This window comes from Alexandromys fortis, unplaced genomic scaffold (assembly GCF_014885135.2).
Source record: "Alexandromys fortis isolate MF-2015 unplaced genomic scaffold, M_Fortis_MF-2015_v1.1 scaffold_50, whole genome shotgun sequence".
NCBI lineage: Eukaryota > Metazoa > Chordata > Mammalia > Rodentia > Cricetidae > Alexandromys > Alexandromys fortis.
The window spans coordinates 10,744,296-10,759,195 of record NW_026067932.1 but is presented as its reverse complement, the minus strand read 5'-3'; the positions used below and the strand labels follow the sequence as shown (position 1 = coordinate 10,759,195).

At 45.3% G+C, this 14,900-nt stretch overlaps 1 protein-coding gene across 8 annotated transcripts in view; it reads right to left on the bottom strand.

Annotated features, from left to right (window-relative positions):
* The window catches only part of Ric8b (RIC8 guanine nucleotide exchange factor B), a 94,788-nt gene that overhangs the window by 13,262 nt on the left and 66,626 nt on the right, over positions 1-14,900 (bottom strand). For all 8 annotated transcript variants that reach the window (XR_007592389.1, XR_007592391.1, XR_007592393.1 and 5 more), the window contains exon 8: positions 6,948-7,092. Coding sequence is in view for 2 of the 8 variants with exons in the window: in XM_050145661.1 (XP_050001618.1) it covers positions 6,948-7,092 (145 nt within the window). In the remaining 6 variants the exon portion in view is untranslated. The remainder of the gene's footprint in view (positions 1-6,947; positions 7,093-14,900) is intronic.

The following is a 14,900-nucleotide window of genomic DNA, read 5'->3' as shown; positions in this document are numbered from 1 at the left end:
TGGCAATAATTTCAATAATAATTTTATTGTATAGAATTGCTATAGGAATGTTTATTATTATTATTATTGTTGTTGTTGTTTTGCTTTGGAAAATTAGTTTTTTTTTTTAAATTAAAACTGACTTGCCAACTATTTTTTAAGGCATGGCTGCTTTTAAAAATATAAAATTTGATTGGTGCCGTTGGATAGATATCCTTGGATGCACATCTTACTCATTAATCGTAAGGGGACAAATACTTTCAGAAGTGGAATGAGAAAATCCATTTTGTGATACAGCATAAAACAAACATGTCCAAAAAAAGAAGAAAAAACAAAAACTGGAAAGATGATGACAGAGAGGCTGCAATCTGGAAATGAACGCATGCCGATTTATAATCTCAGGAAATTAGTCCATTAGTGAGACCACAGAGGTAATGAGAATCCAAAACAGTGAAAGATGAAGTAGAAGAGTAATTTTAATTCCATTTGATCTAACTTAGGAAGAAAATGCAAGCTAGCCTACCAAGAAACAACAGCATCTTAGCTTTCTGGAAACAGATCTAGAACAATGCTCACAGCAATGGATTTCTTATACCAGCTTTGTATGAAGTTCTAACACCAAACAAATTATACTCGTAATAAAAAGGCCACATTTCTTTCTTTTTTACTAAGAAGGGAAAATAAAACAGCTGTTTCAGTGTCTAGTGTCTAAACATCAATACCTTAAAGCAGTATTCTTGAGAAGACACAGACACAGTTACAGTGTCTTGTACCAGCCAAGTACAGGTTGTTTTAATGACCAAAATGCAGACAGCAGGGCCGGCATTGCTAACAAATGGCTTCCTAAGGTCTTCCAGATACAGGACCAATGCTCTCAGGGATGGTCCGGGATAAGCAAACCAATACAAACTGAGGCTTCGGAGGCCGGGGTAAACTGAACAGTGAAAGGCAGTGAACTGACCGGCTCCTCTGGCTGTCGTAAGGGCGAGCTCACGGGTCGCTGTCACTACCACCAGGCTTCCTTTCTGCTATACTCTTCAGAGGCTACAGACCACAACACATCCACCATCTGTGTTGCTGTCCTCAGACAGGGTCTGTGACTACAGCTGCACCTTAAAAGCCTGCTCAGCAGGGTCTAATGCTGTGTGCCTAAGAAACTTACCAAGGTTTGAGGTGGGCTGGGCAGCAGCTCAGGGGTAGAGCCCTTGCTGAAAAACTAGGTGTGAGGTCATGCATTAAATCCCTAGCATGTCCCCCCCTTGTCCCCTAAAAAGGCAAATGAACAAATCAAGAAAACCCCGTGTTCCCATCAGCAAACTATGTACAAGTCAGAAAGCCGCGGAATTCCTCAGGGACAAAGGAAATAGAGCAGGCAGAAGACACTGGGACCTAGAGCCCATCTGCTGGCGCGACCCCTTGTTTCTAGGCATCCTCTGTGGTTCTTCAGGGACTCTGGGATGACCTGAAAACATGCAGACTGGTCACTTATTCCTAGTCTTGAACCACTCGGGGAAACACTCTAAAGACAGAGCTGGCCTGGCTTGGGTCGACGTGTGAAGTTCCCCGTGTGACCTTAATACACTGGGCTCACTCAGTGCCTGATCAGATATTGCCCTGTAGTTTCCTTTTTAAAGGTGTCCACAAAAGAGAAAGGGTCTCTAGCTAGAGGCCCTCACAGAACTGCTAAACGGGACACTGTATTTCCCAAGCTTAAGAACAAAGAGAACCGAACAAGGTTTCAGAAGAGAGTCTGGAAATGCAGTGTCCCCATTGCTATTTCCTAACAGCTGGCCTTATAGGTGAACAAAGGTAATTATTACAGCTAAAACTCAAGCCCAGGAGTCGGGCATTCTGGGAGAGCGCAGGCGCAGGTCACTAGGCTTCTCACACTGACAGGTATGATCTGAAGAACCACACCTGCACACTTCAGGAAACAATGACAGTAGTACACGCAATTGTGTACCTCAGAGAAGGGCCAGGTACACACAGGTGAGCCCTGTGGTGTTGCGGGTTCCTAGGTTGAGCAGAACACAGAACCGTTCTTTTCTTGGTACCCACTCCCCAAGACAAGGTTTCTCTGTAGCCCTGGTTGTCCTGGAACTCACAGGGATCCGCCTGCCTCTGCCTCCTGAGTGTTGGGACTAAGGGTGTGTATTGGTGGGATGCCAGAATGATTCAAGACTTGCTTTGAGGCTAGCTCCCAAGTGACAAGGTCCTCTGCTGTCTAAGCACGAAGGCAGCATTTTCATTCTCAAAAGAGCGAGGCCCCTCCCCGACCCATGGAGAAAACACAGTGCCCCAGTAACCCCAGGGACTCAGGGTTCATTTCTCCTTTTAAACAGACATCTTTTTCCTTCCTTATGGTACTCAGGGGAATGTAAACAAAACCACATAAAACACAAGCCGGGACAATGAACGGTGCCACTCCTGCATGAGAAAAATGTCAACGTGTCCTGGCAGATGGGACTCTGTCCCCTCCAGCCAGTCTCGTACAGCTTCCCACCCACAAGAAGAGAAAACAAGTCACCATGACAATGGCAAAGCTGTATATTTTGGAATGAACGCATACCTAGCACTGTTAGCCCCTACAGCCCAACACTCAGCTTGATAGGTTCTAAGATCCCAACACGGTGAAATTCTGAGGTTATTCTTCCTTGGTGTGAAGACTGAGTCTTCCCTGCTTTAAGGACCCTGTGGTGGACCTTTGGGTGGTCTTCATTTTCCCTGTCTGTCTTCCCCTCTTCCATCCTTCCAGGCCTGTGAGTAGTTCTATCTTCCAACTAGGTGACAAGTATCTGAACTCCATGAACTAACCATGATATTCTTTTTAAATAAGACCATTATAAGAACTGATGAGTTATGATCTGACAACAGGAGGATTATGGCAAAAAAAAGTATGAGCAAAAGAGCATGTTATAAAAAGTTGAACTACATTTCAATTCTTTTAACTGTTTCTGGTCAATATCAGTAACACAAAATACTTAAAAATTTATTAGTGTAGTCAACAAACGTGCATAAAGACAGATTTTTTTTTTAAAAGTCCTGTTCCCTTATAGAACTTACCTTCTAATAAAAAAAAAGAAGAAAAAAAAAAACAGACCTAAGGAATAGGGAAGCTTATGGTGTGCTGAAGGTAGGAGGTGCTGTTAAAACAAAACAAAACAAAACAAAACAAAAAAAACAAAAAAAGGCGCAAGGAAGAATGAGGTGGAACGGAAAGTTGGAAAGTTACGTGATGTCAGGCTCTACTCAGGACTAAGCAGCTGCAGAGAGGAGACTCAAGCAGGACATGGAGGGGGAGAGGGAAGAGAAACCGCAGCCATCGGGAGGATGTGGTCCCACAGTGAGGACTTCGGTCTTGGTCACCAGGCAGTTCTGAGCAACTGCGAATGGAGTCAACAAGGTCAGTGGGAGCTGCTTTACAGCAACAGAGCTGGGCTGGGCCTTGGTGCTGGAGCCCCAGCTCTCCAGCTAAGGTGCTGGAGCCCCGGCTCTCCAGCTAAGAAGCCCGGTTTCTGTCACTAGTGCCAGCCAAGGGGAAAAGGATTTCAGAAAGAGCCAAAGTTTCAGCTTGGTGACAGTTAAAAGCAAAAGACCCAACTAAATTCTGAGTGTTATCAAGCGGAGCCGTGACTGACAGGTGTGTGTGAGCATGTACTGGAGGATGCTGAGTCACGTGCACGCCTGCGCTCTCAGGGACACTGGTTTCTGTTTCGGAATTATTAAAGAAAAGTAGCCATGGCAAGGAGCTATGAACAGGGAAGCTGCATGAACAACAAGTTCGTCTCTGATTAGTGGAATGGAGTGGTAGGTGGAGTACAGGAGCAATTAAACCACAAGTCCCCACTTCTCATCCTTTAGTAGGTTACTACTGGAAACAGACAAGCACCCTCCGGAAAAGCAACGCATACTGTGAGCATGAAGCATAGAACAACACATACTGTGTTCATACAGCACCTCATGAACCCCATGGCTGCGGTATAAGATATGCAGTTCCTCAGAAAACTGAACACACAAACACAGGTGATACAGACTCCAAAGAAAGGAAAGCAGGGACCTGCCGAGATACCAGGGCACACAAGCTCAGCACTGTCAGCCACCGGTGAAAAAAGGTGTACTGGTCTCATAATTGCCAATGGGTAAACACAATGTTTATACAGTAAAATGGAGAACCTTCCAGTCTTAATTTAGGAGGATATTCTGATACATACTACAATATGGGTGAGCCCTAAGTGAAACTGGCCGATCACAAAGGACAATATATGATTCCACAAATGAGGCTTCTCGATATACAGACAGGAAGAGGCGAGGAGAGGGCACAGGACGGAAGATGCAAAGTTCTGGAGATAAATGGGAACAACAGTACACAGCTGTAATCGCGGCATTCTCAAGGCTGCGGTCAGCCTGGAAGAAGAGGATGGGGCTTTCTCTGAAGCAGCTGAGGCAGGAGGATGGCTTGAGAACTGAGACCCTTCCATTTTAAAAAATGCAGGTACAACAAAGGCTGGTGAGTGTGTGGAGGGGGCGTGAGTGTGGCAGAAGCATTAATGATTTTGCTTTCATCCAGGGTCTTATGATGAGATTTTAGATGTATTTCACTGGATGCTTACAGTCAAAACCCTGTGTTCCTAAATTAGTTAAATCCTAGTATGTACAAACACAGTCCTGATTAGGCAAAGAAAAAACAATCTGCAAGTCCTGATCTGTGGTTCATTCACTTTAAGAAATATTAAACCATATAATTTCTACAATAAGAAGACAATTATTACCAGACCAGAGCGCCAGAGGGGAAGACGACCCAGGCACTGGCCCTACACCTGAGGTCCCGAATGCTGGGCATGGCTCTGAGGCTCTGCGCTGCACAGGTCAATCACCCGGGGCTCCTCCCCCCGGAAGACACCTCTGGAAGCCTGTGCACCTAGCCTGAAAGTTGTAAACATCTGTCTTCCCACTAACGTTTAGAATGACATAAACCACACCAGTTATCAAGGGGCTCCATGCTCAGAGACATAAAAGGCAACAGTATAAAATTAAAACTGAGCTGGGTGTGGTGATACAGGCCCAGTAATTGGGAGGCAGAAGCAGGTAGATCTGAGTTCTAGACCAGCTAGGGCTCCATAGTAAGACCCTGTCTAAAAAAGAACAAATGAAGAGGAGCTTAGACTGATGGTGTCCTTTGTGTGATAAAGGACTTCTCTGAACACTGGACAAGGCTAGATGTCCATGCGGTGTGTAACTGGGTTTTATGCCTAATTGCAGAAAACCATTTCCAGTTCATTAAATACATTTATTTTGACAATAAAAAGACTGCTGTAAAATTAACTGTCTCAAAGCCTGGACAGAAGCTCCACACAATTCCTGGTTTTAGATGCCAATGAAGGATTACAGGTTACCTTGGTGCATTAAGGCCCAGTGTTCCTTGTTAAGGTAGCACTCTGGACTTCCTAGTTACTATGCCAGTCTACAGGCCATCTCCTGGGTGGAATAAAGCACACGGACGGAAATGCAGACGCCCGTCAGTCACCCATGAGTATGAGTTTCTGACCCTAGCTGGCTGTGTCCACGGGCCCTGAAATTCTCCATCTTTGTTTACAACCACAGGACTCTTTTTTTTTTTTTGTTTTTCGAGACAGGGCTTCTCTGTGGCTTTGGAGCCTGTCCTGGCACTAGCTCTGTAGACCAGGCTGGTCTCGAACTCACAGAGATCCGCCTGCCTCTGCCTCCCGAGTGCTGGGATTAAAGGCGTGCACCACCATCGCCCGGCTAACCACAGGACTCTTACGTGTAGTGTGTGCTTTATGTCTCAGCTCCTGGTAAAGCTGGGGTGAAAGGATCTGCTTGAGTCTATGACTTGGAGATCAGCCTGGGCCCCCACATCACCAAACAAGGGGGCTTTTCCAACTAGTATATCATGACAAAATGATGCGGAAATGTACTTTATGGAAAAAATTGAAAGCAACAGCTTGGAAAACTAATTCGGAGCGTTGACTTCTTTTGTTCTCAAATACTTGACAGAGACGTTTAACCCACAGCATCTAAGTGACAGCAGTCTATAAAGCTCACTACTTAAGAGCCACCGCCAGCCTTTGTTTCTGCTGAAGCCTGGAGGATTAGGGTGCTAAAAATAACACCATGCACTCAAACCTGACTTGTCAAGAAACAGGTCACACTGTTCCTGCCTGATGAGAGACTGGCCATTTTTTCCACTTTATGGCAATTTAATATTATGTTGTCAACAGAACACAATCTATACTTGATTTTAGACTGTGATTTTCTATTCTTGGTTACCTACTTCATGACCCATATCATTCTACAGAAGACGACCAGGAGAAAACGGAAGCCCAGTCCCACTGACGTCATGGATCCCAGGAAAACTCAGCTCAAATGACCGCTAGCAAGTGGGAACTGAGGATGAGCACTGGAGGACCAGGAGGAAAGAGGAAAGAGAGGTGGCAGTTTGAGAAAACGAGAATGTCTTTAATTGCACATACTGACTTGTCTTCCTGGGCACTGACACACCTGTGACTACAGTTCTGCACAGAGCCCGCCTCTTCCTTTTCTCGCTGCAATACTTTTTGACTTGTAAGAATGTTTATGCAAGGGTGCTAAGAATGACTGAAGCGTCAAATAACCAACTTTAACACTTGATGTTGTTAGCTGTACGCTCTATCATGTACGCATGTGTTAGCGGTACATTAGAAGGTAAATGGCGACAATGCTCTTAAACTGATTAGCGCTGGTACTGCTCCGGAGAGGGTAATGGACTTGTTGAAAGAATCGTGCAGCACAGTCCATGAAATCCCACCCTGCAACCACCTGAAGTCACTCTAGGGTACTATTTGAAACTGTCTCTAAAAGACCAGTAGGTGGAAAACTTACAAATCCACAAGAGAAAGCCAAAGGAAGTGGAAGACAAACCACTAACTGAAAGACACAGCCACTTAGTAAACAGAAACTTGGTACTATACTTTGGTTTTGCATTTTTGTATTCTTCGGTGTCCGTGTCCTCGTCCTCTGAGTACCAGTTATCTCCTCTTCCTCCAGCCAAGAGGCCCCTGGCCGCCAGCAGTCCTGCAGCGTTCCCATAGCCAGTGTACTTCAGCAGGCTGTCCACTGTGAAAACACAACAGGGTTTAGACAGGCGTCCTAGGTGCTCACCACTGACACCCCCCTTCCAGCAGAGAACCCTCTGAGAGAGGCCTTTAAACAGAGAGTGGTTAGGGTGAACTACCTACAAACACCCTACCTGCTATGAAGGCTTAAGATCCCAGCAATTCTGAAACTGCTCATCCGTACACACTCTGGCAAACGGGGGGGGGGGGGGGGGGGGGGGGGGCTCTCTGCCCCGATAGTAAGAGGCATGCACCAACTTCCTGATCTCTAATTTTATTTTATTTTTTTAAACTAAAGATAATGAAAGTCAAATGGAGGTTCTGCATGTGTTGTATGAATAACCTTAATTTTTTTTTATTCCTTAAAGAGATAGGAAGAGAAATATATAGGCATTTTAACACCTAAGGGCATTAGCAAATTGGAAAGGTTAATATACCCCTTAGCAGGGCAGGACAGGCTGGGAAGATGCTCGTGACACAGGCATGAGGGGCAGAGTTCAAATCCCCAGAACCCATGTAAAAGCTGAGCAGGTACTCGTAAGACAGAGACAGTACTAGAAAGTCCCAGGGTCAAATGAGAGACTGCTTCAATAAATAAAGTAGAGGGCAATTGAGGAAGACATTCAACTTTTGGGCCTTCATATGTATACACATGCACACCTACACACACACACTAAAAAGTAACATGTAAACACAGGAAGCCCACTGAGTCCGACCAGCTAGATTTCCATATGATCACTATTACCAGCTGGTAGAACTTTGGCTCTGGCCCATTGTCTGACTTGTAGAAATGGAGTAAGAGCTGCATTCCTCAGAGTAAGGCCACTGAGCTTCTCAGAAAAGCAAGCTCTCCTTCTCTTAAAACATGATGTAAAACGATCATGTTACACCCCCACACACAGAGTTTGGGGCATTGGGTACGGGTAAAAGAAGCCTGCACCGCAGAGGTGTGTGTGTGTGTGTGTGTGTGTGTGTTACATAAACTTTTAAATATACTGAACAATTACTGGCACTTCATTTTCTTCAGGTACAATTTCAAGGCACACAATTATGTCTATAATAAAAAGAATAAAAACTGTCAGAATTTCCTCAAGGTTTTAAAGTAGAATTTCATAAAATGATATCCTAAGGTCGAGTGCGAAAACAAACCACACCACATATTCATCCACATATGAAACCATGCTAAAATTGAAATAGCACAACTCATACCATCCACCTCAAAAAATAACGCTGGAGAAAATTCAGACATACAGACAGGTGCTGAGGAGGAGGAGGAGGAGGAGGAGGAGGGAGAACTCACAGGCGTACAGATGGGTGCTGAGGAGGAGGAGGAGGAGGAGGAGGGAGAACTCACAGGCGTATAGACGGGTGCTGAGGAGGAGGAGGGAGAACTCACAGGCGTACAGACGGGTGCTGAGGAGGAGGAGGGAGATCTCACAGGCGTATAGACGGGTGCTGAGGAGGAGGAGGAGGGAGAGTATGTGTGTGGACTTCAGCTGGGGATGGAGTCATACAGAAGGAGGAAGGGGAGAATCAATACTAAGAATGTTTGAAGAAGCCACAAGGAAACGTGTGATAAGCTTGCTTACAAATACATACATATAGACGTGTGTGTATAGTTTACATGCAGTTATGTCACGTGGGATGATAATACTCCCTACAAAGTGCCACAGACTAACAGAACTCAGTGTCAGGCATTAGAAACCTCCCTTTGAGTTGTTAGGGAAGTCCAAGGGACCCCCCCAAAACAATAGAGGCCATTGTCTTTGGTTGCTTCCCAGAACTTGAAGACCCTACTACTGGGACACTATACACTTCAGACACAGGACTAAGAGGAATCAAGCTGCACTTGCTGTGGAAGGCTCTTCTCTAAGGACTAGCTCATAGTATCTGAGGATGCTACTCGAGCTGCCAAGGGAGCCAAGCTAGCGACAGTCCTACCCAGCTGCAAAGCCGAGGGCTGGCAGGGCAGCTCTTTCCAGAGGTGCAGTAGTGGCTGCACCTGAGGCTACCCACAGCTGTCTAACTATCTGAGACCCATTCACTAGAAGGGAATTCAACCTGTCTGGAAAGGTCACAGATCCTACGGGAAACCTACTACTTCCGTCTTCCTAACCCAGCATCATTTTTAACTGCCCTGATGCCCCACAGACAAACAGAGCTCCTCTCTGCAGCAGATGGAGTGACAGTGGAGTGGACAGGCCCATTCAGAGCATCAACAGCGAACACCTACAGCTAAGACTCAGGAAACACTGCGGAAGGTGGGGCGGAAAGGCTGTTACGACTGCTAAGAGCCAGAGGTCCAGGACATCTGCCACCAGACAGTGGCTTCCAGACACAATAGGGATGCTGCACCCGTGAGATCTAAACAGTTGGCTCTCCTAAATAAGACCTGGGTAATGATTAATGACACCATGAGTCCACATGCCAAACGGATAGGACAAATTTCGTAGGGCCCCACCCTTAGATGAAGATTTATAGGCCATCAATGTCATCTGAAAAAGGAGGATCAGTTTCTCCAGGGATGAGCCCAGGCCCCTGAGAGGTTACTGAATCCCAAGTGGCCAGCCCTAAACACATGCACGTAACAGCAACACCAAATCTACTCAGTAGGTTCTTGGATATTTGTGTGTGCACATGCATATAACTATATAATATTACAAGAAGTCACGAATTTGAGAGGGAGTGAGAGGCATGGGAGGGGTGGAAATAATACAAATATAGTAGTCATGTAAAAATAAATATCTTGAGGACATTAAAGTAGTTTAAGACAGAGAAACAGATAAGAAAGGGGAATATTCTGGTCAGAGTATGAAATTACAAAGAATATGGGTAACACTAATTAATTTGTTAAATTTTAAAATACTTCAACTAGAGAGCACTTCTTTGATAGAAAAAATACCTACTCTGGGGACATATGAAGGCATACCTCCTTTCAAGGAATATAGAAAACTGGGTACATTTGTAAAAATGGAAACATGGGTTAAGTGAGATTTATACCATAAAGCCCCAGTTGGCCTGGGGCTCACCTCCCTCCTTCCCAGGTCTCCAGGGCACCGAAATCACAGTAAGGTGCTACCACACTCCGCTTCAATCAGTCATTCTTAACCCCAGACCTAAGGTAGCTGTACTCCTTCTCAGTGGTACTGGAAAACACTATAAGATTTTAATGAGGGAGAGTAATTTGTGCCCTTGGGTAAATCTGATATACTGTCTCTTGCTGCCAGAGCTTCAAGCTGCAGAGATTCAAGTAAGTCAGCAAATGCCTAGTGAGCTACTGAGGGGACAAAAGAATTTCTGGAGTACACAGGTATCCTTAATACTCACAGAGGCCAGACAGGATGTTAATGGTCAGATACAAACCCTCTGGTGATCAGGGGTCACAGACCTAAGCCCTCAGAACACTGATGTTTTTAACACAAGCATGACTACAACGCTGATTTTTATTTGGCGTATACAGGCTGGAAAATGAACCCGGGCCTCACAGAGGACCACTGAGCTAACCCCGTTCTTGGACTTTTTAAAAAAATAAAGATGTTTAGTGGTTTCAGAAAAGTGACATTTACTAAAATTTTTAAAGTTTAAATTAAACATTATGAATAAATGGTTTAAATGAATATACTTAAGAAAGACACAAAGGAAGGGAAATGGCTCAGTGGTTAAGAGCACTGGTTGTTCTTCCAGAGGACATGAGTTCAATTCCCAGCATCCAGATGGCAGTTTCTAACTGTAACTCCATTGCCGTCTTCTGGCCTCCATGGGTACAGTCATGACAGTGGTGCGCAGACACACATGTAGGCAAAATACCCACACAAATAAAATAATGCTCAAAAAACGAATGACATAAAATGGCCCAAGATTAAATAGTCCAAGGTCCCAGAGGCCATGTTAGGTCAGGAGAGGTTAGAGAGGAGAAAACAGGACACTAATAAAGTGCTTCCTTTCTATGAGAAACCTTGTGGAAGCTACTCAACAACAATGACCCGGGGTTTTCATAAGAACAGTGTTACTGCTCGTTTACGGGAACGATATGCCAATTCTGTGGGAAACAGGCTACAGAGATGATTTAAGACATATTATTGTCTTCAAGATAAAGTTAAATGAAATCTCATTAAGTTTTTAAACAACTAAAAACTGGGGAGCAAAGAATGGAACCAAAGGGAATACAGAACTCTAGCAGAGACGACTGCTGGAGAAGCCTTAGCTACCTCTCATGGTAGGGCTAAAACACACCGGGAAAGAGGCTTTCTAAGGGAGGGCTTTCTGTGGTGTTACAAAGACACACACAAGGGTGCTTGTGCTTTGTCATCATGACTGTCTTTGAAGTCAAACAATCCCAGCAAGCAGATGCGTCAGGTGCTGGAGGCCCGCACTGGCAGGCTCAGTGCTGGAAGCCTACCCAGATGTGAGCTCTATCATTTTACCACAAGGCAGAGGAGAGCCCGCTCAGGAGACCATTGTCCCTGCTCAAAGGACTCTTTCCATCCAGAGATCCACACTACCAGCAGCTCTAACCAGTCTCCTTTCCAGCCATGTCCTCCCATATCTATTTCCATATAGCCACCTAAGCCACGCTTCGTTCCGCACAAACATGGCTCTCCTGCTTCTCCTAAAGGCTCAACCCCCAACCACAGGTCTATAAGAGCTCTTCATCTGGCAGCCTCTCCTTTTCTAAAGCTGGTCTCCACTCTGTGCACGCCTCAGACCCTGCAATGTCTTTTTCTGTGACTATCTCCCACTCCTCTGGCTCCTTATAAAAGTCCTTCTCTAAGATGCCACGGTAGGAAGCACAGTCTTCTCTTTAGGATGTTATTCATCACTGTGGGGGAAATATGCAAGACAGCATGGCCATTATACTGAATTCACAGGAAGCACAAATGTTTGCACTTTTACTTAATATTTATGGAACAATTGCTATCTGTAAGCTAAGAAACTCGGTGTTGGGAATGCAAGGCCTGCAGAGTCAGAAGTGTAACAACTGGGGAAAAAATGATCAACTTGAATGCCACAGAATTTCTCAGAGATGATGTCCACACTGCTCTTCAAAGACAAAGCTCTGGTTGGGCAGTGGTGGCGCACGCCTTTAATCCCAGCACTCAGGAGGCACAGGCGGATCTCTGTGAGTTCGAGGCCAGCCTGGTCTACAAGAGCTAGTTCCAGGATAGGCTCCAGAACTACAGAGAAACCCCCAAGAAAACAAAAAAAGAGAGACAAGTCAGCATGCTGACACGGGAAGGGCACCTCAGCAACGCTAAAGTGTCAGTTTGTATTCATGGCCGGGGAGCACATCAGCAGAAGGAAGCATCACAGAGGCAACCCAAGAAAATCTGGAGCACCAGGCAATGATGAGACAACACTAAACATTTACATGGAGGGAATGAGAAGCTTGTGTCCTCATTTTATACCAGACCCTCCAATAGCCACCTCCAAGACACACAGTAAAATCTGATTGGAAACAGGAGATCTGACTATTTTAATATTTTAAGAAAACTATTTTAAAGTCATTTAACAAGAAGTGGTGTGGGAACAGAATAGGAGATACATAAAGATGGTATTTAGGAAGTAAAATCTGTAAGGTGCAGTTAGTTGTATATGAAGAGAAGACAGGCAGGGCACTTTAGACAATGTGACCTTTACAGAAGAGAGCAGATGGCACAGAAAAATTGAGCATGTGCACTGAAGATAATGTATTCACTTTGAGACAGGAGACGCAGGTGTCTATGAGAAACTCAGGTACAGATGTCCAGTATGTAGGTGGCTACATGAGGGGTTCAGAGGATGACTACAGGGAGCTACATGTGGAGCTGGGATAGGTGTCAAGGACATCTGGGACCCCCTAGCACACACACACACACAGAGCAGGATACAGATGAAAAGATACCCATCGCACCAGAGAGTTAGGAACCCACAGTGGGGAGGGTGGCAGTGAGGACGACACCTTCTCCTGGAACTGGGAAGGAAATGGCTGACTCATGGCAAGGTGAGGTCTCCCCGGGTAGTTGGGATACTTGGAAAGATGCCAGTATGGGAAAGACTGCTGACAGGTGGACAAGGACACACCAGGAGAGCTCAAAAAATTAAACCAAAACTAGAGAGGAACAACTCACAGAGGAAGACCTGAGAAGACAAGAAGAAAAATATCAACAGCAAAGAGGTAGTGTAGCGACAAGCTAGAGAGAGGCCTGCAGCCTGATACTAGGACGGAGGCCCAGGAGATCTGCACCTGTGAGCTACAGGCCAGCAGGTACAGCACAACTCACGGCTGTAACTCAGTCCTACCACCGTGCCTGCTACATACTGGAAAGAGCGCAGTCTTTCACAAATTGCTTTCTTCTGATTAAGCCATGTAGATGATTTTTAAGGAGCCAGAAGGAAGTCATTTTAAAATTATTTTAGAAAATTTTTATTAATATTGGCATGCAAAGCGCTAAGCTTCTTTACGGTATTTTCACACACATATGTCGTTACAGCTGGTTCTTACCCACTTCCTCCATCCCATCGGCCTCTTCCTAGCTGGTTTCCTCTTTCCCCGACAATGGCCTTCCTTCCTGCACTCTATTACCCAGAAACCCCATGGTTCATATTCTCTCTCATTTGGACTTCACAGAGGAGAGAAAATATGTAGCACTGTTTGTTTTTCTGAATTTAGATTTTTTTCTTACCATGAATTCCAGAAAGCACTGACTTTACAGAGGATAATAAAATTTAGTTTTGCCACAGTTGAACACATGTTGGTGGCATGACCACAAACCAGCATGTGCTCCTGTGGTCTGGAGAAGTGGGCTGGCCTGGCACAGGTGGACAGTCTCTCCCAAGACTTTACCCTTCTGTTTTGTTTCTGACAGCTGCTTTCCTCTCTACTTTGTGGTGCGAACACAGATCACAGCTCTTTCACGTTCAACTTAGCTTTGCTACATTGAGAAAGTTTAGCTACTCTGACTCTTTGAAAGTTATCTGACCTGCCCACAGACCTCTGCTCTCTCTTCTCCTAGACCCAATCCCGAGGCTTGTCCCTAGCACTGCAACAGAACATCAGTTGTGGCCTGCCTTCCTGTCCACAGCTCCTGTGGATCCCACAGACCATCCCCTCCATATGTTCCCTCCCCTAACTTGTCCTGCCATCCCAGCCTCCAACACTAGCAGGCATTCCCTGTGAACACACCAGCTGGGCAGGCCAGCAAGACAGGCAACACACGGAGAACACAGAGAGGAAGAAGAGACCGACAGGCAACACACTGAGAACCCAGGGAGGAAGTAGAGACCGAGGAACAAAGCACACACCCAACAAAGGCAAACCCAGAAATTGGCACCTGGACCTACAATCACCCCAAACTGAGATGCCTAGATGCTAGTAACAGCCAGGGCAGTAAGTTCACACCAGAGCCCACTAGCCTACCACAGCAGGCCCTCAATATTTCAAACATAGTTGAAGCATAATAAAAAGACCTTAAAACCAACTATATGAAGATGACACAGGTTCTTGAAGAGGAAATGAATAAATCCCTTAAAGAAAGCCAAGAAAGAAACAGTTAAAGGAAATGAATAAAACTGTTCATGATGGGGCTGGAGAGATGGCTCAGAGGTTAAGAGCATTGCCTGCTCTTCCAAAGGTCCTGAGTTCAATTCCCAGCAACCACATGGTGGGCTCACAACCATTTGTAATGGGGTCTGGTGCCCTCTGCTGGCCTGCAGACATACAGACATAATATTGTATACATAATAAATAAATATTTAAAAAAAAAAAAAACTGGGAACCGGAAGACGACAGGAGGCGGTGCGCTGCTACCGCGCGTGCGCACACCAGCGGAG